Raw genomic sequence first — 25203 nt, 5'->3', positions numbered from 1 at the left:
ACAATTTTTTTCCAGGGCTTTTTACCCTTGACCTAGAACATTTAAAAGATGTTAGCAGCCTCATCCTGTGATCTCATCATCTGAGGAACCACCTTTCCTGGGAGTCATAAAGTCAGGTCCTTACAGCTTGGATCCGGAGGCCTCAGAGATACCTTTGTTCCCCTTTGCTCAGAGATCTGGCTAGCATCTTTCCCTCAGGAGCCCAGAACACATAACCTAATGACATTATTTTCCTATAGACATTATTTTCTTTTCTTTTCATGGTATTTGTGAAATAGACAACATCACTGTTAATGGCCCCATTTGAAAGATGAGGCAGCTGGGATGAAGGACTTGTGTAGGGTCACACGACTTTTAAATGTTTGAGGCAGGGTTTGAATCCAGATCTATATGACTTCAGGTCCAATAGTTTTTTTTTTAGCTTAGTAGAATGAGAGCCTGAAGGAATCATAAAGGTCATTAATATTCCAACTCCTTTTATAGATGAAGAAATAGAAGTTCAGAAAAGAAAAACAAGTTGTCTCATGTCACATTGGTAATAAGTGGCAGAGTGAGCATTTGAATGAAGTCCTCTGACTCCAAATTTTTAAAAAAATGACTGATTTATTAAGCACCTGTTCTGTGTCAGACACTATGGCCAAAGCTGTACCATAGATCATAATGAGGTTGGGAGGTGTGAGAATGAACTGGTCTCTTCTTCGTGATGGGGATGTGGCTTGTAGTTTCATTGTGAATCAGGAGCACAGCTGAGACCGGGACCCCAGCTTCCTCTTGGCTTTAGCCATTGTCTTTGGAGGGTGAGTTCTGCTTTTCTGGGAAGTGCCCTAGAGTGGACTGGGTGGACTGGAATCCTTATTCTAGAAGGTGATTTCCCAAAAGGAAATGAAGTGTACGTCTACTGTTGGTCATAGAAGTTTGAAAGCAGTGCCTTTTGAGGCCGGGAGGAGCATATTTGGTATATTATTTATATTTCCTTGAACTGAGTCTGAGGGCAGTCTGGTCATTTGTTCCTTAATGAAATACTTGTTAGATCTCAGGCAGTGAGTAACGGGAACTGCCCTTTCCTTCCAGGCTACCTGAGGACAAACGACTGCTGTCTAGTCTTAGGTATATGTCTCACACAGGGTGGAGTGGACAGAAGAGTTGGTGTTAACTGACCACAGACAGATCGTTCTCTAGCGAGGGGTCGGTGATGTCACTGCCTAGCTTTGTTTGAAACTGTTAGCTTGAGTAGTTGTGGGGACATTCAGTGAGGTGGGATTGATGAGACAGCCACAACTTCAGGGAAGTGGGATAATAATAGTAATAGTAATATTACTTTAAGGTTTCCAAAATCTATTCCAACATTTTATATGAACCTCCATCATAACTCTGTGAAGTGGAGACTACAGGTGCTCTTGTCCCTATTTTGTGATGAGAAAAGGTTTAGAGAGATGTGATTTGTCCGTGGCCATACAGCTAATAAGTGAAACCAGTTGAGCAACTTATTCACATTGTGGTTTGGGAGTTATTTTGTATTCTTCCTTCTAGGGGCATTTACATTTTAAAAAGGCTGGTGGAGAAAGAGCAATCCTTAACCGAAACCAACTAACCCACTTCAATCTAATTCTAACCTAGTTTAATCTCGACCAATCCATCTAACTCATCCTAGCTCAATCCAAGCCAATTTCATCTAACCCAACCAAATCCAGTGTCACCCTAGTTAATCCAATCCAACCCACCAATCTAACATAAGCCAGTCTAATCCAACTCAACCCAGTCTTCTAATTTATCCATAACTAATCCAACCCAACCCAATTCTATCCAATCCATTCTAACCCAACCTAATGTGATCCAGTTCAACTCAGTCGCATCCAGTACCTCCCATCCCAACCAATTCTAACCCTGATCTAATTCAACCTAAACCATCCTCATTCTATCCAGTCTAACAACCCATTCTTACCTAACCCAGTCCAGATTTAACCCAGTCCAACTCAATTCAATCCAATTCAATTTACTTTATTGCAATCCAACCCAACACACATTTATTAAGTTCCTACATGTGAAAGGCATTGGAAACATAGGATAAAAGATGGAGAATGGTCTTCTGCTCTAGAAGATCTTATATTCTGTGGCAGAAGTAGATCAAATAAATAGATTATAAATCTATATCTTGAGGAGGAGCACATAGCGCACTAATAACTAAGAGAATTAGGAAATACTCCCTATTGAAAGTTGGACCCCAGGATGAGCTTTGAAACTACAAAAGCTTTCAGGAAGGGTGCATTCCATGCAGAGGGCAGAGCTAATGAAAAGGCTGGAGACAGAAAATGGAAGTTCTAAATCCAGTAAATATCATAGTTTGCTTAGAACAGAAGTCTAATACAAACACAGTTCTCTGCAGTGTATTCTGAACCGGAATGAACTGTAATCAGGAAATATTGAACAAAGTAATAAAAATACAATAAAACGCAGATAATGCTAATTTGTGATTATCTAAGTCAATATGCAGCCCACAGGGATCCTTTTCTGTGATACCACTGAACTGGAATATTGTATACCCAAAAAAGAAAGGTAGGCTGGGGGCAGGTAGCAAAAGATTTTTTTAAAATGATAGAAAAGTTTGTTTTTTATCCTAGAAGATGAGAGTCCCAGAACTAGAACTAGAGACTAGGTTGGTTAGACTTGAGCTTTAGGAAGATGATTTTGGCATCTGTGTGGTAGATAGATTAGAAAAGGGAGAGAAGAGAAAGATGGAATTACAACTGGGAGACTTGCAGTAGTCCAGGCAGGTGGTGATGGGCCCTGTACTCATGGGAATAGCTGTGTGAGGGGAGAAAAGGCAATCAATGGAGGACTCTGTAGAGATAGAGGTGAGAGGACTTAGCAACTGACTGGATATAGAAGTCAAAGCTGAAGGAGAAGGCAGGGATGACAAATTCAAACTTCTGTATTTAGAAGGGTCATGGCGGCCCCAGAAATTTGAAGGAGAGATGAGTTGGTGGGGGGCCATGGGGAGGGGAAGAATTTTAGCATCCATGGTAGGATATTGTTGGTAGGAGGACCTTTTGGTGTCCATCCAATCATACACATATGTTCTCCCTTGCGACCTAGCTGGACCTAGGGGAAAGCCTGCAACACAATGTGACCTGCTATATATTGTGCTTTTCCCAAGGTTCTCTAGCCCAAAGCTTCTTAAATTCTGGATTGTGATCTCATAGGAGGTCTTATAAGAGGTTGCAAAATTATGGTTCATTATCAGTAAATCTTTTATTTGTATAGCTATTTTATGTACAACTCAGAGTCACATAAAAGTTTCTCAGGTGAAAAGGGAAAAAGGAAAAAGTTTATGAAGCCCTGATCTACCCTCTGGCCTCAAGGCCTTATCTGATCCCAGCCAGGTATGTGTAGGGTGGGAGAGACTGAGAAATGGCCTCATTATATCTGATGCATTATTGGCTGGAGGCCTCCTCAGCTAGGAAGAGTAGGTCAGGCTTTATGTAGGAGCTGAGCTTTGGAGGAAAGTAGGGTTTCTACGAGGCAGGGTGAGGAGGGAGCCCATTCCAGGTGGGAATTCAGCAAGACAGGACTCCAGGACAGCCTGGAGCTGAGAGAAGTCACCTCACGGGAGGAGCAGTGAGATCAGTTCTGCTGGACTGTGCGGGACAGGGACAGGTTTTCAGAGGGAACTTTAAATGTCAAGTAGGAATAAGTATTTGGTTCTCCAGCACCTGGACAGTCCCAGGAGTTTATTGAGTAAGAGGGAGCAGGAAAATCTTTTGGCAGCTCTGGGGGAAGGGGGAGATTAAAGGCAGGGAGACTGATTAGGAAGCTATTCCAATAATCCAAGGGAGAACTCAGTTTCCTTCTTTGTAAATTGGATTATATGATCCCTCAAGACCCCTTTAGCTCCTACTTTTAATGGCTGCTTCTCCTAAAGCCTCCCTTCCCACTTCTGTTGAGAGCAGTGACACGGGACTGGGGAAGGAGGAAAGGAGGGATTAGGTCAATTCTGTCCCTTGTTTTCTCTTTTTCTCCTGTCCCCTCATACTTTGTCTCCCCAAGTGGGGATCATTCAGAGGAAGGCAATCAGAGTGGTGAAGGGACTGGAATCTGGAGGATAGGAAGAAGAGACTAGGGGATGGAGAGATGGGATAGCTCCCGAGGGCAGGGCTCTCCTCCAGAAGGAGAATTAGCCTTTTTTTTTTTTCTGCCTGGCCTTTCTGGCTAGAACTGAGAGAGAAGCCTTAGTACCTGGAAGCAGCAGGTAGAGGCTTGATATCCATGAAAAAGGAAATCCTAGGGGAAAATGAAAAGACTTTCTACATTCAAAGTTTAGTCTCTGGGACAGGATAAATTGTATCTGTTATAATCATGATCATCATGAGCATGATCATTTTATTATTCTTCTTTTTCTTCATCTTCTTCATTTCCTCTTCTTTCTCCTCTTCTTCTTTTCCTCCTCTTTCCTGTTCTCCTCCTCCTCCTCCTCTTAGGTCTCCAGTGAAGCCATTTGGAGTAAAGCCTCCTGGGAGGCCTTCCGAAGACCGTCCAGCCCCCGGCCTCCCCACGGCCCCATCTCCTTCAGCTTCCTGCCCCCTGCCTCCCTCCCTGGCTGGGTCAGCCTCTGCCCAGCCCCTGAGCTCACAGCTTTCAGTGTGCGGACCTGGGATGGCTGGGATCCCAGTGAGTCACTCCCACAGAATAGCAGCATTGCTTCAGAGAGTTTGGATCTGGGCGCCAGGCAGGGCCCTGTTTGTGTTGGGCTGGTCCCTCTCAAAGGTGCCCTCAGAGGCCGGGCCGGGGCACACACAGGAGCTCTGTGTGAGGGAGGCAGCCTTTGGAGGGAACACAGGATGTCCAGGGTCGGGCTGTGGGCGGGGTGCAGAGGGAGCTCGGTAACGGGCAGCCGGGGACAAACATCTCCTGTGTCTGAGCAAGCAGGAAGCCTCCCAGGGCGGCCAGAAACGGAGCCTCACTAAGTAAATAAGCTTGAGGGCCCAGGAAAGGCAATCTGGGCTCAGGGATGGCGTGATCCTGGGCTGCTACACCCTGTCCCTCCAGTGGAGCCTCCCGACTCTCCCCATCCCTGCCTCCTGGCTGCCATCCTTCCAGGGCAGTCATTACCCCCTTCAGTGCTAAAATATCTTGGATGGGACAAACTTGGCTTCTTTTCTCAGACCCAGAAATGTTTGTTGTTGACTTACTGGCTTCCCCTTCTCTCCCCTCTGCATTTCCTCCTCATCAGCTACCACAGGAGGGTAACAAAGGCAGAGGATGTCCCAGGAAGGGCAGGGAAAGGGTGGCTGTCACCGTGTCCCTCCCAAGGGGAGGAACGAATGACTTCGCAAAGCTGAGTATTGATGCTCATGGCCCCATTCCATTTCGCCATCAATCAGTCGATCACCAAGCTTTGATTTTACAAAGAGGTCTTAGAGTCAGGGACTCAAAACCTGTGTATCTCTTCATCACTTCATAACCCTGCGGAGAAGATGCTGGCAAAGGGTGTCCCCTCACCAGGAGGTCCCATCTCTGAGAGGATTGTACAGTCCAAAAAACCATGCTTGGCCCTGGTTCAGCATAGGGAGCCATTTGTTGCTCCGTCCTCAATCTCTGCCCTTTCCTGCGAGACCTGACCTCTCGGTGCCCATCAGCGTAACTGACCTAAGGCATCTCTTTAGTAAAAATGAGCACACCGCCCAGGAATGTGCTCGAAGACTTGTGATGGTAGCGGTGATGTTATTCATTCTTTCATTCACTCATGCCGTCATTTATTATCTTTTATTTGTTTATGTGCCGGGCAATATGGAAGAAGCTGGGATTGCACAGACAGATAGGGCAGGCCCAGGCTATAAGGAGTTTGCCACATTCTTTTAGGGAGAAGAAAGGCAAGATGGATCCCCCTCAAAAAAAAAAAATGCAAAATTTTTGCAAAGCAGTTTTAAAGAGAGGGGCACAAGGAATCCGAGAGGTCGGTTTAGAGTGGTTGCTAGAAGAAGAACGCATTATTATTTGGCTTTGTCAGTTTGTTCGTCCTGGTCAGTTTAGCATGGCCATTATAAGTCAAACGTGTTTTTGTTTGTCCTGGTTGGTTTAAAATGGCCATTAGAAGTTAAACATGTCATTGTTCATTAGAATGGCCACCAGAAGTCGAATGTGTCATTGTTCATCCTGGTCAGCTTAGAATGGCCACCAGAAGTTGAACGTGTTATTGTTCAATCTGATCAGTTTAGAATGGTCACCAGAAGTTGAACATGTCATGGTTCATCCCAGTCGGTTTAGAATGGTCACTAGAAATTGAACGTGTCATTGTTTGTTCTGATCAGTTTAGAACGGCCATTGGATTATTGTTCTATCTGATCAGTTTAGAATGGCCACCAGAAGTTGAACATGTCATGGTTCATCCTGGTCAGTTTAGAACGGTCACCAGAAGTCGAACGTGTCATCGTTTGTCCTGATCAGTTTAGAATGGCCACTAGAAATAGAACGAGTTATTGTTTGTCCTTTGTTTTTGAAGTGACAAGTTGGGTGATGTCTTGACTTAGATTGAGCTGGATTTAAGAGAGGATGATTTCCGCCATCAGCCTCCCTCTGTCTTCCCGAGTCATCCAAGTCCAGTGGCAGAAGAAAAATCAGAATGGTCAGCGATGGCCCAGGATGCACTGGGTGTCTTCTATATCCAAGCAAGCACCTGTTTCAGCCGCCTTCATGGCTGTTGGAACAAGTTGTTCTCATCCTCCCATTCCATCAGGGGAAGTTTGGGGTAGACATCCCGCTCACTCCCTGCCTGTCAGATAGTCGCCTTGGCCTGCTCTAGGTCAGGGTATGCAGCTCCTTGGAGCCAGGGTGAGAGTTAGCACACAGGTAGAACATGAGCTCTCTCTAAGGCAGAAATGAGAAAGGAAATCTGCTTTCTCCACTTCAGGTAGGTGTGTACTCCTGTGCAAAGGCATGGGGGTGCCTTTATTGTTATATATTTGTTGTTATATATAGGAAAAAACAAACATCCTACTCCTAAAATAGAGTGTTTAAAGGGAAGCAGGTGCAGTCAACCCCAAAGAGGTAGGTTGGGAGCTAGATTTTAAAGGGCTTTACAAACTAAATATGGGTGGTTCTGGAGCATTGTAAAGAAACTCTGGGAAGGCAGGCACCCAGCCTGGACAGGAATGGAGGAAGTGACGCTTTCCCTAGAAATAGGGACATTAGGAAGAAAAGAAAAAATAACGAGTTCCGTTTCAGATGTGAACTTGAGGTGGTTGGTGATGGGAGACTAGAGTTCTGGGAGCTTGGGTCCAGGGCCAGTTATATAGAACAGAGAAGTGGCTGCACGTACAGGGGTAATCGCTGAATCCAGAAGTGATGAGAGGCCTCAGGGCAGAGTCTTAGATGAAGCACAGGACATTGGCGGGGACCTAATGATGTAGACCTTCAGAGGTGGAAGAGACTTTAGGATAGAGTACGTAGGTACTTAAGATGTGCTTACTGACGTGAATCGGAACTTCCCGGTCATCTTCCTCTGGGCTATTTATTGTTCAGTCATTTTTCAGTCATGGCTGACTTCTCATGAGTCCATCTGGAATGTTCATGGCAAAGATGCTGGAATGGTTTGCCATTTTTTTCTCTAGCTTATTTTACAGGTGAGGAAACTGAGGCAAACAGGATTAAATGATTTGCCTGGACTGACTCCAGGTCAGCTGATCACCATTCCTCTGTGTACTCTCCAGCCTTTCCTAAAAAGGTCCGCTCAGGGCAGATTACAGGAGGATTCTCACCTTCTTATTCCTGGATGTTGTCTCTCATCATCATGTCGCTTTGATTGGTGATCATGTCACACAGCTGGTCCAAAATGAGCTAGTGCCCTAAAAATCTTAGGGCTAGTTAGCTGCCATCTTGTACTTGTGAAGTTGATTTTTCAAATCCAAAGGTAAGACTTCATCTCTCTTTTGCATTTAATCTAATTAGATTCAGACCCTGTTCCAACTTGTCCTGATTTTTTAAGATTCTTATTCCCTCATCCAAGGAGTTGGCCATCCCTCCCAGTCTGGTGCCTTTGGTGCATTTAATCAGCATGCCGTCTGTGCTTTATCCAAGCCACAGAGAAATATGTTAAATAGCATAGTACCAAGCAGAAGTTCCTGAGGTACCATATAGGAGACTTCCTTCTTAGTCCGTTCATTCATTCATTCATCACCTATGATGGGCCAACCTCTTGGAATACAAAGACAGGAATGAAAACCGTGTTTGTGTTTGGCTGGGGGTGGGGCAATGTAAAAAATAACAAAATCCAAAGTAATTTCAATGTGTTGAGGAGAGTGCCAAAAACAGTCAGAGTGAGTCAGGAAAGGCAGTATTAGGAGCTGACACCCGAGTTGTGCCTTGAAAGAAGGATCAGAGAGAAGGAGGGAGAGCAGGCCGGCATGGGGTTAGCTGTCGAGGTGAGAGGTTGGAGTTCATGCACAGGGAACAGCAAATAGACCACTTTAGTTGGAATGTTTTTCACATAAGGGGAATGTTAATGTGAAATAAACCTGGAAAGTGGACTGGTTTTTGATTGTGGGGGGATTTAGGTGCCAAACAAAAAAATGTATTTTTTTCTTAGGGATAATAGGGAACCACTGAAGATTCTTGAGAAGGGGAATGATATGTGTGTGGTTGGACATATACCCTAGGAAACCTTGTATGGAAGTTGGAGTTGAGAGGGGAGGGAATGGAAGCAGGAAGACAAATAAGGCAAGACAGGACTGAATGAGTGGACCAGAGGGATCAGAATTGAGAGATATAAAGGCAGGGACATGTATATTAAACCTTCAAAGACTATTCTCTGCGTCTGACCCTTTCTCCAGTTCCATATTTACTTATTTATCCTATTGCTGAGCCCACATCTTTTCATGTTTTCCATGAGAAGTACATGAGAGACTTTCAAACACCGTGCTGAAATCCAGGTGAATGAGCTTTCTCCTGAAAGGTGGTTGTTGTTTAGTCTTTCATTCACAACTGGCCCTTTGTGTCCCCTTGGACCATAGCATGTCAATACTATCCAAGGGTTTTTGTTGGCAAAGATATTGGAGTGGCTTGCCATTTCCTTCTCCAATGCATTAAAATAAACCAAGATTAAATGACTTGTTCAGGGTCTCCTGGCTAGCAAGTATCTGAAACCGGATTTGAACTCAGTGCTTTCTAACTCCAGATCTCTCCACTGAACCATCTAGGCGCCCCTTCCCCTGACCTACCAGTCTCTTAATTCTCTCAAAAAAGGCAGTGAGTTTAGGCTCCCATAATCTATTACTTTAAAATTTAAAAACAGCAACCACGTTATTTCCAGGTACCAAATATTTATTTTCTTTCCTGTTCCGTTCTTCCTCCATGAGTTGGTCTTGACAATGCCATGCCGGATACTTAGGTTCTCGAGCATTGCTTCCCTTTTTGCATTTTCACTAACCATCCCTTTGATGTTACACTCGATCTGTTTTTCAGGAGTAAGAAGTCCAAATCACTGATCTATACTTTCTTCCTTTTTTGCAAAATCTTAGAAAATCTACAACTGGGAGGAACCTTATCCAATTTAGTGTCTCTATTTTACAAATGAGGAAACGAGCTCAGGGAAATTAAGTCATTCACTCATAAGCTCTTAGGGCTAAGGCTAGAAGGGACCCCAGAGGCTATCTAATTTAATGTCCCTCTTTTACAGAAGGGGGAATTAGGTCATTTTTGCGTCACACAGATGTGAGATTTCAGTCCAGTTCTGACTGGCACTGGAGCTCTTGCTGCCTCATTCAGGACCCCGTGACCTTTCTTCAGGGCTGCAACCTTAAAGTCCCATAATCTTTCAGAGATCACCTGGGCTAGATAGGAGCAGGTGTACTGCTCCCTTCTGGAGGGAGTCTTATCGCCCATCCCCTCATCAGTGGGCCCTGATTGGGCTGGAGAAATTTAGTGAGTCTGGCTCCTAGAGGAAGGGACCAGAGCTCCGGCATCCTCTCTTCAGGGACCTTTGGGCTCCAGGCTTGTCAGAACTTGTCCCTGATTTAAGGAGCTTTTCTCCATCACATCATCAGGAGAGAGGGATTTCGGAAATACTTGCCAACATTAGCATGAGATCCACAAAACCTGAGAGTTCTTTGTTGGGAGACACACTGCTTCTGCTTAGGCCAGAGTGGAGGAGGGGGAAGCAGCAGCATCCATCCCTTACCTTACATTGTGAAGAGCCTGGGACTGACAATAACAGGATCAATAATAATCACTCAACTTTTTCTAATTCCTTAAGGTTTGCAAAGTGCTTTACATAGGTTAGCTCATTTGATAGACCCGAAATGGAGGTTCTGTGATCCTCCTTTTAGAGATGAAGTGTCTGGCCCAGAGGGTAGCTGCAAGGCTCAATGGATAGAGCCATGGGGCTGGAGTCAGGAAGACCTGAGTTCAAATGCAACCTCAGACAGTTACTAACTGGGCACGGCACCTAATCCTGTTGGTCTGTTTTCTCCTCTAGAAAATGATCTGGAGAAGGAAATGGAAAATCCCTGCATCCTCTCACATTTCTGCTGCTCAGAATTAGCTCCCCAGCAGCCACTAGCAGGTGGCTCCCCTAACAAGGTTCCTCGTTCTAGACATGTTCTTCACGTGTTCTACACCAGGGCTTCTTAAACTTTTTTCTACATGTGACCCCTTGAGAAATTTTTACATGACCCTGGGTATATCGGTATATAAAATAGATGTACAAATCAAGCATTGACTGATAATAATCATAATTACATGACACCCACATTCAGTTACAGACTCCATATGGGGTTGAGAACCACAGTTTAAGAAACTTTGTTCTACACCACCAAGCTGCCTGATACTAAAAAGAATAAAGAAGATTATGGTAGGGATGGATAGTTTGCAAAGTAAATTTTACATTCCTGATCTCACTTCAGTCTTACAATTTCTTTGTGAGAGAGTACAAATACTATTATGGCCATTTGATAGATGGGAAGACTGAGGGATCGATGGCCATGTGGATAGAAGTGGCTGAGCCTGGAATGCAGGGACAGTGGGATGAAATGGAAAGAGACTTGAATTTGCTGTCAAAATATGGACTGTGAATCCTGCCTGTCTCTGACTTAATGAATGTCTCTAGGGTAACAGATTCTGAGGTTTCTATAGAATAAAAGGGTTGGACTAGATGGTCTCAAAGGTCCCATGTCGCTTGAAATGGATTTTCCGATGAATTGACCAAGATCACACAGGGATTCTTGATCTTCAAGATTCAATCTTGGATTCTCAATTTAGCCTTCCCTTCATTACACCATGTTGTGTCAAGTTTAGGCATTTATTAAGTGCCTACTGTATGCTAAGGACTGTGCTAAGTTCTAGGATACAAAGAAAAGCAAAAAGCACTTATCAACCGTTGGGCTTTCAAGCTCCAACTAAAGACACCTTTTGCAAAGAAGCCTTTCTTTTAAGGCTGGTTGTACCTAATGGAGATAATAAGGACACACTTCCTAGGTAGGATGATTGTGAGGAACAAATGAGATAATACATTGCAAATCTTAAAACCCTATGTAACATTAGTTATTAATATCAACATTAATATTATAATAATACAGTATAATGCATAATTATATATTATAGTTATATAATACAGTACAATTATACTATGTAATATATAATATAATAGTATGTGACATATACTATTATATTATAGCTATGTAATATTAAAATTATAGTTATATAACATTATATTAAACTTCTATGGATAATAATAATTATTATAGTTGTGACTTGAGGAAGACTTAACCTAAGCTGAGAAACAGAACCCTCTCCCTCTCTATCTCCAAAGACTTACCAGATGTTTGAGCCAGGATGGTTACAGCGGAAAAGCAGTCAGAGCTTCGCCAATAATTGTGCAGACTTGAGTGAACCATGTTACTTTCCTCCCTCAGTTTCCTCATTTGTAAAGTGAGTGGATGACCTTGAAGTTCCTTCTGGCTAGAAAGGTGTAGGACTCCCCAGCTCTGGGGTGAGGTGGAAAATGGAACAAATGATGTTATAAGTAGCCTTGAGGCTGGGGATCTCTCTTCCCTGATCCTGGTTTGCTCTCACAGGGACTGGTTAGGCTGGTTTCTGGATCTGGGGCGTAAGGAGACTTGGTGACCTGAGCTAGCAAGGAGTGGGATGGAACTACAGTCAGTCAAGGAAGTCAACAATCAGAGGAGTTGTTGGAAAAGTCAAAGACTCTTCCATGTGATCCCCAAAGGGGACTCCTTGGATCCCTCCCCATCTATTCTATCTCATCTCAGGACTCACAGTGACATAAACAGGAAGATGAGTCTTAACCTATTCCAAGCCAAGGAAATTGAGACTTAGGACAGCTGCAAGGGGGTGGGGTGGATAGTGCCTAGAGTGCTGGACTAGGAGTTAGGGAGACTCATCTTCCTGTGTTCAAATCCAGCTTCAGATGTTAGTTACCAGCTGTGTGACCCTGAGCAAGTCACATCACCGTGTTTGCCTCAGTTTCCCCATCTGTAAAATGGGCTGGAGAAGGAAATGACAAATCCCTCCATATCTTGCCAGAAAAACCCCACATGGGGTCACCAGAAGTCAGCCATGAGTGAAACAACCCCAATAACAACAAATTGAGACAGAGAGATTGAGTTTTGGTAAACACTATCGATTAAACTTCATAACATCCTTATGAGGTAGGAATTGTATCTCCATTTTACAGATGAAATTGTTGGGGCTCAGAGAATGACTTGCTTGTGAGCATGCAATCAGACTGATTATAGATATTATCCAGTCATTACTCCAACTCCTTCATTTTATGGATGAGAAAATGGCCCAAGAAAGAAAGAACTGCTGGTTCACAATGTTTATTGTGATCGGTGGGTAGCGGGATGGTCTTCCATGACTTCATCTGGAAAATGGCCCAAGAAAATGGATTGGGCTGGGAAGAAAAATTTCAGATGTGACTTAGAAAGATCTCCTAGAACTGGACGGGGAATGCTGGAGGGAGGTTCTAATGTCTACACTTTCTGCTGCATTAGCCTAGAACCAAGGGACTCTTATAAGAAGAATACTGTCCTTGACCCAACTATCCATCTAGATTGAGAACCCATCCTTCTAGATCTAGGAAGGGAAACATTTTTCTAGGTGCTAGGTTCATGTGAGCATGGTGAAAAATCACTTAATCACCTAGGTACGTTCCTTAGCAGAACGAGAGTGATAGATGACTAAATTGTTGGGAAGCTGTGTTATATCCCCAGCTAACAGTGAAAGACAGAGTTTGAACCCAGGTTCTTATTCTGAGAGTTTGTGTTCTATCCCTTCTAGCTCTGAGGTTCTGTAATAATGTCCCTTCTCCTTGTTAACTGCTGGATTCTCTGCCCACGTGTAAACACAAACATCCAGTTATTACACACACACACACACACACACACACTCACACGCACACCCATGCTAAGCTGTCATTTGACTCCAGCATAGAATGTCAAATTACATGGTTGGAAGGCTGGTTTGAACAAGAAATAAGCTGGTAGCCCATCACAGCTGACAGGGCTCCATTTGTAAGAGAAGGATCGTTTCAATGTACGATGAATGAGTCTCTTTCTTTACTGGTTTCCGCATCTATCAATCAATTCATGAATAGTGATTAAGCTCCTACTGTGTGCTGGGTACTGCCCTAAGTTCTGATGAGTCCTTTCCAAGACCAGTCAGTGCTAACAGTCCCCTGGATTTGACTCACCCAGCTCTCTTGGTGAATGGTGCAGATGGCACCAATGGGTGCCCTGGGTGCCAGCCAGCCACCACGGGGAGAGACAGCAATTTCTTTTTTTTTTAAAAATAATTGTTACTTTTTTCATGGTTATACATATAAATTAATTTTTTAAATATACATTTTTTATGAATCATGTTGGGAGAGAAAAATCAAAACAAAAGGGAAAAACCTCAGAAGAAAAGGAAAAAAAGTGAATGTAGCACGTGTTGATTTACATTCAATCTTCAGGTTCTTTTTCTGGATACTGGTGTTTTCTATCTAAAGTCAATTGGGATTACTTTGGATCATTGAACGACTGAGAAAAATCAAGTCTTTCGCAGTTGATCATCGCACAGTCTTATACAATGTATTCCTGGTTCTGCTTGTTTTGCTCAGTATCGATTCATGTAAATCTTAACAGGCCTTTCTAAAATCAGCCCGTTCATCATTTTTGTAGAACAATAATATTCCATTACTTTCATATACGACAACTTGTTCAGCCATTCCCCAGTTGATGGACATCTACTCATTTTCCAATTTAAAGAGCTGCTACAAACATTTTTGTCCACGTGGGTCCTTTTCCCTCCTTTGTGATTTCCTTGTGATTTCCTTGGGACACAGGCCCAGTAGAGACACTGCTGGGTCTGAGGGTGTGCACAGTTTGGTTGCCCTTTGGGCACAGTTCCAAACTGCTCTCCAGAAGGGTCGGAGGGACAGCAATTTCTCATCCTGGTGCCATTGTTACCCTCTGACTTGGACCAGTTGAATGCTTGTGGCATGAGTGTGGTTTTTCCCATCAGTCTTGGAAATAACAGGGGGAAGTGGGCAGAGTGATAGACTTGAAGATAGAAAAGAGCTGAGTTCCAACCTAACCTCCTATACTCACCAGTTATAATTGCTAGCATTTATAAAGCACCTACTATGCATCAGATACTGTGCTAAGCGCTTTACAAATATTATCTCATTTAATCCTCACATCGACTCTGAGAGGTAGACGCTGTTATTATTCCCATTTTACACTTGAGGAAACTGTGGCAGAAATTAAATGACTTGCTGAAGAGCACACATCTAGTCAGTATCTGAGTAAGATTTGACAAAACTCCAGGCCCAGTGCTCTGTCCACTATCCTGGCTGATAACCCCATAAGAAAGTCACTTATTCTGAGCCTCAGTTTCTACATCTGTAAGAGTGTGGCAAGATAGCTTTAGACCAGACTTCCCAGCCAGAAAGTTCTGTTTTTGCCTGTAACACATTTTGGCCCATGTGTTGCTGGGAAAGATCACATTGCCTGATTCTTGACCTTTGACTGAAGTTCGATGGTGCCTTTGCAGCCCTTCTCAGGATAATGCTTTTAGATGCTTAAAATAAAACACACAGGATTGTAAAGGCTGCTACTTCTATTGAGTTGCTTTTATCAAATTATTAAAAAACTGAGCCCATTTTATCAACCCCTGCTCTAAGACTAATTGTAGAGAAGGTGCTGACCTGCACTAGTGAAGGGAGGTCCCTCCCTGAGGAGATCCCCAAACCAATGAAATGGCTGGCTTTTCTTCTCTATTATAATATCTACAATATAGGGTGGCTGTGAGAATCGAATAAGAAAATCAACCAGACATTCTCTGGAAACATGAAATTATTATATACATTTTTGTTATTCAATCACGTTCAATTCTTTGTGACTCTATTTGGGGTTTTCTTAGCAAAGATTCCTGAGGGGTTTCCTTCTCCAACTCATTTTACGGATGAGTAAACTGAGGCAAGCAGGATGAATTGACTTGCCCAGATTCACAGTTAGTAAAAGTCAAGTGTCTGAGCTCACATTTGAACTCGGATCCTCCCGATTCCAGGGCCAGTGTTCTATCCACTATAGCGCCACCTAGCTGCCCTATATTAATTTCTTGAAGCACCATTATAGTCCATCTATTCGTGGATCACAACTTGTTTAGCCATTCCCCAATCAAGGAATACCTGCTGGTTTCCAATTGCCACACAAAAAACTGCTTTCCCAAATACTTTGGCGTAGACTTACCCCCTCTTTTTATCAATCAATTTATCCTTGTTCTCCTTAGAGTGCGTGTTTAGTCATATATTCTCTGGCTCTCAGGACCTGCACATTTTAGTCGCTTTCTGTGTAATTCAAGTTTGTTTTCCAGAGTGGGTGGAGGAGTCCACGGCTCCCCCAACCGTGCATTATGCATGATGGATTTTTATTATTGTTGGTTTTTTTTTCTTTATTTTTGTTTATTGTGAATTTCTGGGTGGCTACTATTTTTCCTTCGTTTTCCATGGCACCGACTGCGGCCTTCTTTCCTTGGATGGTGTGTCAACAATTTTCTTTACTTCTTTCTCAGTTTCAACTTCATTTGTTTAGCTTGGCTGAGCCAGGAGGATACGTTTATGAAAGCTCTTTTTAGGTGTAATTGAGTCTTAGCCAGAAGCTGATCGTCATTCCTATACTTTTAATCAGTGGAGACCTAAATCTTTTTCTGAAACAGCAGTTCTTTTTTTTTTTTTTTTAATGCTACCCCATATAAAATTTTTAATGCTTGTTTTTGAAATTTTGCGTTCCAAATTCTGCTCTTCCTTCCTTCCCTGAGATGGTAAGCAATTTGACACAGGTTGTACCTATGTAAACATATAAAATGCATTTCCATATTAGTCATTTTGTGGAAGAAAATTCAAACCAAAAAATAAAATAAAATGAAGAAAATGAAAAATAGTATGTTTTAGTCTGCATTCAGATTTATCAGTTCTTTCTTTGGAGGTAGATAGCAATTTTTATCATGAGTCCTTGAGTATTATCTTGGAGTATTTATGAGCCTGGAATATAAAGGGTAGTCATTGTGATCCAGGGGAAAGAGCATTGGTCCTGGTTTCAAATCTCACCCCTGCTCCTTATAATTACTTTTTTTGGACTCAGTTTCCCCATCTGTATAATGAGTTAGATGGACTCGTTGCCCTCCTCCCAAATCAGATCTAGGATTTGTGAACATAGATTTATAGCACAGGGATGAATTTGGTGTGTAAACCGGACAGTGAAGATGCCGTTTTGTTTGAAGCACACAGTTGGTATTTCACAGATTTGTGGGTAGATGGAGACCGACTGTGGCCATCGTGGAGAAGGCCTTAGGGACTAGTGTTTGAAGGACTTTAGATTCTAGGACAGATGTTAAAGAGGAGAACTAGGATTAGTAGGTAGAAATTGCAAGAAGGTCAAGGAAAGCTCCTGAGAGCTATCTCCCAGACTGCCTCAGGAGGGGGTGAGATATCTCCCTCACAGGAGATCTTCAGGTGAACCCTGTAGATGGACCTCCTTGTCCTACCGGATAGTTTCTGAGGTCTGTCCACCTCTCACATTCTGTGATTCTAGCCTGGCCAAATTACTGAGCCAAGACCCCACGTTTTCTGATGTCAGGTCCAATGGACTTTGTGTTCTGGCTGAGGACTTGGATCGTTACTCTCATAGAGGAGTCACCAGGGCCTTGGAGGTGTATCAGGACAGAAAGAGTAAAAACAAGAATTTTGGTCCCTGGATCGGAAGCAGTCAGAATGGCCAAGAGCTCATTCTTGGCTCGAGAATCAAATCAATCCAGATGTCTATTAAGTGACTATGTGATGGGTACTATCTTAGGTTCTGGGAAATACCAAGACAAGAATTAAATAGCACCTCCTCTCAAGAAGCTTCTGTCAAGGAGCTGATCAAGCAAGCCATCAATAAGTAAGAATTAATTAATTGCCATCTATGTACCAGGCATTTTGCTGAGAACTGGAAAACAAAATTAAAAAGAATTTAGTCCCTGCCCTCAAGAAGCTTACTTTCTATCAAGAATCTGATCAAGCAAGCCACCGATTAATTGCCACTTATGTACCAGTTACTGTGCTGAGAACTGGGACTCAAAATAAAACCAAAATTAGTCCCTGCCTATAACGAGTTTACATTTTATAAAGCATCAGTCAAGTGATCCATTAGTCAATAAGCATTTATCAACTACTCTTTAGGTACCAGACATTTTGCTAAACATGGGGTCACAAATAAAAAGCAAAATTGGCACTGCCCTCAAGAAGCTTACATTATTTTCTTTTTAAATAAATTTTTTTATTTTCAAAATATATGCAAAGATCGTTTTTAATATTCATCCTTCCAAAATCTTATGTTCCATATTTTTCTCCCTCCCCTTCCTTCACCCCCTCCCCAGACAGTAAGTCATCCAATTTAAATAAAATAAATCTGTGCAATTTAAGAAGCTAACATTCTAATGACATGTCCATAACTAGGGCTTTGCAAGATATGTACAGAGTAGACCCAAGGTATCATTGATAGGGAAGAGTTTCATGGCATGGATTATTAATACAATGATCATTATTGTTTTATAGCTTTTTATTTACAAAACATATGCATGGGTTATTTTTCAACATTGACACTTCCGTTCCAAATTTTCCCCTCCTTCCCCCCACCCCGTCCCCTAGATGGCAGGCAGTCCAATGCATGTTAAATATGTTGAAGTGTATGTTAAATATAATATTGAATATTGAAGTTTTTCCTGGTGAATGAGGGGCCCTGAGGACTTGGGCTTATATCTAGGGGGAAGGGTCGCACCCAGGAGTGGAGCCTTGCCCTGACTCAGAGCTCGGATATCTAAATTATACCGCTGGGGCAGTCTCTATATTAAACATCTCACTGCCCCTCTGGGCTTTCCTTGGCTGGCCAGGAAATGAAGAGACATGTAATTAGTATGTTATTCCTACTAATGACATGATTGACATCCCCATTTGCTTTTCCTGAAGGAGGAGGGTTGTGTATCAGAGAAGAACTGGCTTGTCCATTCCCAGAATGACTGGCCACCAGGTCTAGCGGTTCCTGGCCTGCTATTCTGGTGGCTGGGTGGTCCAGTGGGAGGCAAGATTCAAGAAGAACTGAATTCAGATCCAACCTCAGATACTTATTAGCTATGTGACCCTGGACAAATTTAACTATTTGCCTCAGTTTCCTCATCTGTAAAATGGGAATAATAATAATACCTATATCACAGGCTTGTTATGAAGATCAAATGATAATATTAGTAAAGCACTGAGCTCAGTACCTGGCACATAGTAGGTGCTTGATAAACGCTTGTTCTTTCCCCCCTTCCCTTTGTCTTTTTGTGGAAAAGTGCTTCCAGGTGAGGGAACATATTCTGATTTCCTCTCTAAAGGACTCCCGCCCTGACTCGGTCCTGGATGATTTTTCCTCTCTACTTCTGACCTGTAGGGTGAATATTGACTTTCTCCGACCCAGGGGCTCTGAGCAAGTTTTTGCCCTTGGCCGTCCACAGGGCAAACATGTCAAATTATTGATTTAAGACCGTGTGTATGTGTGTATATTTTTTTGGTGGGGAAGAGAGCGACACGGGGAATGCGTTTGTGCTGATGAAGAAAAACAAGCAAAGAATTTTCAAACGACCCAAGCAAGAGTGGGATGGTTCAAAGCTCCAGGAAATTTGCACCCAGCGCCAAGCTGCCTAGCCACGAGGAGGCCTTCTTTCCACAGAGGGCTGCTTGCCCTGACCTTGGCTTGGGCCCCCACAGGTGGGCCACGAGGGTGGCACTAATGGTCCAGGAAGGATGTGGGCAGGCCCATAGGATTGTGGGCTGGCCAGGTCCTTTGAAGTAATCCAGTCAAACGCTTCATTTCATTTCACAGAGGCCCACAGAAGTCAAGATTTGTCCAAGATTTTGTCGTCGGATTTCTGGGGGGTCTGGACCTGTGAATTTATTGGGGAGAGGGGAAGAGGATAGACTCCCAGTATGGAAATTCCCTTCCTTGGTGCAGATCAGCCATTCCACTGTAACTTGTAGTTCTAGAGACTGGTCCAGAGAACTGAGGGATCCAATGATTCACCAATGGCTGCACAAGCAAAATCTATCAGAAGAATTACTTGAACCCCCTCTGTGACCCAGAGGCTGGCCCTCTAAACCTCCTTTAAATCCATAATAAAAAAAAATCCATCAATAGCACTTTACACATTACCAGCATTCTACAAAGTATCACCTTTGATCCTTGTGACAACTCTATGACACAGGGACAACTGGCATTTATGACCCCCATTTTTCAGATATGGAAACTGAGGCTCAGGTGAAATGACTTGGATCAGAGATCGAGCACTGGAAGAAAACTCAGAAGTCATCTAGTTTCATGTTTTTATTTTAAAACACCCCCCCCAAAAAAAAACCCTTCATTTTTTCCAATTATATAGAAAATAATTAATATTCTTTTAGAAAAAATTTGAGTTCTAAATTCTTTCTTTCCATCCCTCCCTTCCTTCTTCCCCTTTCCTTTCCTTGAAAAGGCAAACAATTAGATATAGATTATACATGTGCAGAATGTACATGTTGTGAAAGATGATAGAGACTGAAACTCCCCCCATCCCCCCCACATAAGTGAAAAACGGTAGGCTGTGGTCTGTGTTCAGAACTGTTGGCTCTTTCCCTGGGTGTGGATACCATTTTCCATCGTGAGTCCTTTGGCCATGTCTTAGATTGTTGCCTTGCTGAGAATGACTGACATCATACATCATACAATGTTGCCGTTACTGGGTATAATGTTCTCCTCGCTTCACTTTGCAACAGTTCGTGTAAGTCTTCCCAGGTTTTTCTGAAACCATCCTGCTCATCATTTCTTAGAACTGTGTTCTATTTATTTATTTATTTTTATTAATATAACTTTTTATTTACGAAGCATATGCATGGGTAATTTTTCAAAAAGCATTGACCCTTGCAAAACCTTCTGTTCCAACTTTTCCCCTCCTTCCCCCATCCCCTCCCCCTGATGGTAGGTGGTCCCATACATGTTAAATATGTTAAAGTATATGTTAGATCCAACATATGTATACATATTCATACAGTTATCTTGTTGCACAAGAAAAATCAGATTTAGAAAGAAGATAAAAAATAACCTGAGAAGAAAAAACAAAAATGCAAGCAAACAGTAACAGAAAGAGTAGAAATGTTATTTTGTGGTCCACACTCATTTCCCAGAGTTCTCTCTCTGGGTGTAGCTGGTTCTGTTCATCATTGATCAACTGGAGCTGCTTTGGTTCATCTCATTGTTGAAGAGGGCCACGTCCATCAGAATTGATCATCATATAGTATTGTTGAAGTATCTAGTGATCTCCTGGCCCTGCTCATTTCACTCAGCATCGGTTCCTGTCAGTCTCTCCAGGCCCTTCTGAAATCCTCCTGCTGGTCGTTTCTTACCGAACAATAAAATTCATAAACCACAATTTACCCAGCTGTTCCCCAACTGATAGGCAGTCACTCAGTTTCCAGTTTCTGAGCTATGTTCTATTTAAAAAAAAAAAAAATCAACCCTCTCATTTTTACTGAGGAGTGAACAGATACCCAGGAAGATTTGGCCAGTCTCTCAGGTCGTAGGCAGCAGAGTCAGGATTTGAATCCAGGGCTTCTGACCCCAAATTAAGCTCTCAATATTGTCCTAGAAAGGATAGGAATGGGTGAGATAAGGCAATGGGTGAGTGTGGCTGGGGATCATGGGTGAGTGTGGCTGCAGTTTCCATACTGGAGTCTGTTTCCTTCCTCTTCCCCTCATCCCAATAAATTCACAGATCCAGATCCCCCCAAAAACCCCAAATCTTGGAACTTCTCTATGTCTCTTGTTTCTTCATCTGTGAAATGAAGAGTTTGGGTTATTTCAAAGGATCTGGCCAGTCCTAGATCCCATAGACCTGCCCCACTCACTCACTGGATTGTTTCCCCCATTCCTATACACTCTGACGCAGTCTCTCAGCTTCTGAGGGCTCAGGGTTTTTTTTTCCCCCCTGAGGCAATTGGAGTTAAGTGACTTGCCCAAGGTCACACAGCCAGGAAGTGTTAAGTGTCTGGTCCTCCTGACTTCAGGGCTGGGCTCTATCCACTGCCCCACCTAGCCGCCCCTGTTTTTTAAGACAAAATTCAAAGAATGTAAATAAGCATTTATTTAACACATGATATGTCGGCAGTGATACAATATTGCATCATGATAGGAGAGACAGATATTTCATTTGATCACGACAGCTTTAGGAAATAAATGCAATTTTTATCCCAGTTTTATAATTGAGGAAACTGAGGCAGAAAGTGGTTAAGTGACATGTCCAGGGCCACATGTCTTCCTGATTTGACCATAGGTCTTCCTGATTCCAGATCAAGCATTCTATTACTACATCACTTAGATACCTCCATTTCTCCCAAACCAGTTCGATGGATCCTTCTTCATTCTCTGAGGCTCAGTTTGAGGACCTGTCAGGAGACAAACTTCCTAGATTCATTGATTTAAATAATCCATCCTCTTGTTTTTACAGAGGGGGAAACTGAGGACCATAGAGGTTCACCCCAGGAAGTAACTTAGAGATGGAAAAGAGTACCTTGTCTAAACCCCCTCCCCCATCTTACAGATAGGAAAACTGAGGCTCAGAGAGCAAAGTGACTGTGACAGAGTTGGAATCTGGGTCTTCCCATTTCCAAGTTCAGCCCTCTGTGTTCTATGTCAAGATACCCCTCATGTAGTTTATCTACAACTGGGGAAACTGAGATTCGGAGAAATTTTAATTCGCCTCGGATTGGTTAGTAAAAATCAGTCTCTGAACCTGGACCGGGGGCGTGTTCCAGGGGCTTACCTGGGTTTTTTGACCCCAGATTTGACCCAGGTCTTCCCCATTTTGCCCACCCGTGCCCCGGCTGCCAGGTTTGTCCCCTCTCCCTTAGAGGCACTCTGCCCTCTTCTTGCCAAGTGTCCCTGTCTGGGGGCTTCAGTGGGCGCTGGGTGGGGCTCCAGCTCCTCCTCTAAATGCTGATGTTCCCTCGGTGGCTCCCGGGCTCCCTTCCCTGGTCCCTCGGTATTTATAGGCCCCGTGAAAGAGGGGCCTGTTCTGGGCCACTGGCCCTCGCAGGGCTGGGCCGGCACAACCACATCTGGAGAGGCCGCCCGCCCGTGGCTGGAGTCCCCTCTAATTACAAGGGCTCCTTTGAGACAACGGCAGGCCCCGGTCCCAGAGTCTGCAGACATGGGCCTCCTCCTGGGCAGAGGTCCGTTAGCTCAGGCTCCCTCTCTGGGGGGGGCTGGGTGGTCCCAGGCCCTGGCAGCCAGAGCCCTGGGTGGTCTTCGGTCTGGCCCTCCCTCAGCAGGAAAATCCGCCCCCACCCTCTGCCCCCCACCCCCACCTCCTCTCACCTTGCCTCTTTTTTCTTTTAGTGAGCCATCGGTGGGGAGAGAGTGGGTGCCAGACATGACGGACACTGAAGACCCCCCCAGAGCCAGCCCCGGGGAGGCGGGCGAGCCCCCCGGGGAGGAGAGCGGGCCTCCCGCGGAGACGTTCCCCCTCTCCTCCTTGGCCAACCTGTTTGAAGGGGAGGATGGCTCGCCCTCGGCAGGAGGAGAGCCGAGCCGCAGTCCCCCGGGCCAGGGGGACGCCCGGCAGAACCTGCGCATGAAGTTCCACGGGGCGTTCCGCAAGGGTATGCCCAACCCCATGGACCTGCTGGAGTCCACCATTTACGAGTCCTCCGTCGTGCCCGGCCCCAAGAAGGCCCCCATGGACTCCCTCTTTGACTACGGCACCTACCGGCACCACCCCAGTGACAACAACAAGCGGCGCCGCAAGAAGATCACGGAGTGAGTGTCCTCCTGCCCCAGGGCCTTCTGGGGGCTCCCTGCGGCCCCACTGCCCCGGCTTCAATGCCTTCCCTTGGATGATGAGGGACTTTGGCAAGACGGCCTCTGACCTCTGCAGTTTTAGATCGAGGCCATTTCCTGTGAGCCCCGGGGCCTTCGTTTCCCCTTTTGTCAAAGGAAAGGTCCCGACTCAGTCCCTGAGGTCCCTTCCAGAGCTAGATTTCTGAGCCTGGGATTTGGTGAGAGAGTAATGGTCTCCATAATTGCCCCCATGGGAGGGAGTCAGGGAGGGCAGGATCCTGGGCAGGGGGAGGGGCTCTGCTGCTGCTCTGTCTCCTGAGTGAAAATGCTGAGGGGCCATGTTGCATCCAGTGGGTGGTTCGACTGGGGATTACCACAATTCAGAACTGGAAAGTTCTTAGAGCTGATTGAGTCCAGCCATCTTCATTTGACAAAGAGGGATACCGAGGCCCAGAGAGAACAAATTTGGAATTTGCACTCAGGTCCTCCTGACTCCAAGCCTAACACTATCCCCTCCCGTCTTCCTTTCTTCCTTCCCCCCCTCCTTCCCCCTCTCTCTCCTTCCTTTCTTCCTTCCCTTCCTTCCTTCCTTCCTTCCTTCCTTCCTTCCTTCCTTCCTTCCTTCCTTCCTTCCTTCCTTCCTACTTACCTACAGTACTTGAGCTTGGTTGGTCTCTTTGTCTCAAGTCTTTCCTCACTGTCCTCACTCCCATCTTCTACTCAGCTACAAAGTGGTTTTCCTAAAGCTCAGATCTATCCACATCATCTCCTCCCACTCCCCTATTAAAGAAACTTCAGTAGCTCCCTATCTATTGCCTCCAGGATCAAATAGAAAAGCTCTGGTTTAGAGCTCCAAATCCTCCATAAACTCTCATACCAACTCCCATCCATATACACACCTTCTTGGGCTCTTCCCCAAGCCCCTCCCTCCTGGGGCTCCTCCCCCAAGCCCTATACTCCCCCATCTCTCCTGGGCCTTTTGCTCCACATCCCTCCCACCTGGACCACTTGCTTCCCCACCTCTGCCTGACTTCCTCCTTCTGCAGGAAGCTTTCCCAGCCCTCTTACTTCTAGCACCTCCTCTCTGTGAATTACCCTCCATCAATTGAGCCCCTGAGCCCAGGTAACTGGATTTTACCTCTCTTCTGTCCCTAGCACTTAGCATGCTGCCTGGCACACAGAAGGCGCTTAATAAGTAAATGTCTGGTGACTGTCTGTAAAGCAGTTTGTGTCCTTTAAAGAGCTCCCGGGCTGGTGGAGGTGACAAGGTTTCTGCATAGAAACAGATGGGAGACAGTCTTTGAGTCAACAAGCATTTATTAAGGGCCTGCTGTATACCAAGCTTTGTGCTAAATCTCACGTATACAAAGAGCTGCCTCAGGAAGGAGGCAACAAATAATAGGAGACATAAGGTGTACGCAGAGGCAGTTTGAGATGGGGTGGGCTTGGGCATCTGGAGACACTGGGGAAAGGCCGTGAAACGTTCTCAGGATTTCCCAAATGTCCTTTGGCTGGGGATTCCCTGACCTGGGGGACGGCCCAGCTGGTGACTCGAGGCAGGCATGCGTCCTTGCGGGATCAGGCCATGGCTCTCTGGGGGCCGAGCTTGGGAAGGAGCTGCTAGTGGGCTGAGGGGAAGCTGGGAGGTCAACTCCGGGGGAGGGGGCCGGAGCGTGTCCATGGGATGGGGCAGGGTGGGCTCGTTCTCTTGCCTCTCCCTGCCCCATGCCCCCTGACCACTGCCGTGTGGCTTTCGAGGTATGGTCCTCCCAGGGCCGAGAACAGACGGGGCTTTGTGAGCTCCCCTGGCACCTCTGGGAGGTGCCCA

At 44.7% G+C, this 25203-nt stretch overlaps 1 protein-coding gene across 2 annotated transcripts in view; it reads left to right on the top strand.

Annotated features, from left to right (window-relative positions):
- The window catches only part of TRPV4 (transient receptor potential cation channel subfamily V member 4), a 53031-nt gene that overhangs the window by 7909 nt on the left and 19919 nt on the right, over positions 1-25203 (top strand). For both annotated transcript variants that reach the window (XM_031948788.1, XM_031948787.1), the window contains one exon: positions 22935-23354. In XM_031948788.1, coding sequence (XP_031804648.1) covers positions 22969-23354 — 386 coding nt within the window. In that variant the 5' untranslated portion in view covers positions 22935-22968. The remainder of the gene's footprint in view (positions 1-22934; positions 23355-25203) is intronic.

This window comes from Sarcophilus harrisii, chromosome 1 (assembly GCF_902635505.1).
Source record: "Sarcophilus harrisii chromosome 1, mSarHar1.11, whole genome shotgun sequence".
In the NCBI taxonomy this organism is placed as follows: Eukaryota; Metazoa; Chordata; class Mammalia; order Dasyuromorphia; family Dasyuridae; genus Sarcophilus; species Sarcophilus harrisii.
The sequence above is the reverse complement of the archived record's forward strand: the minus strand, read 5'-3'. Positions and strand labels throughout refer to the sequence as shown.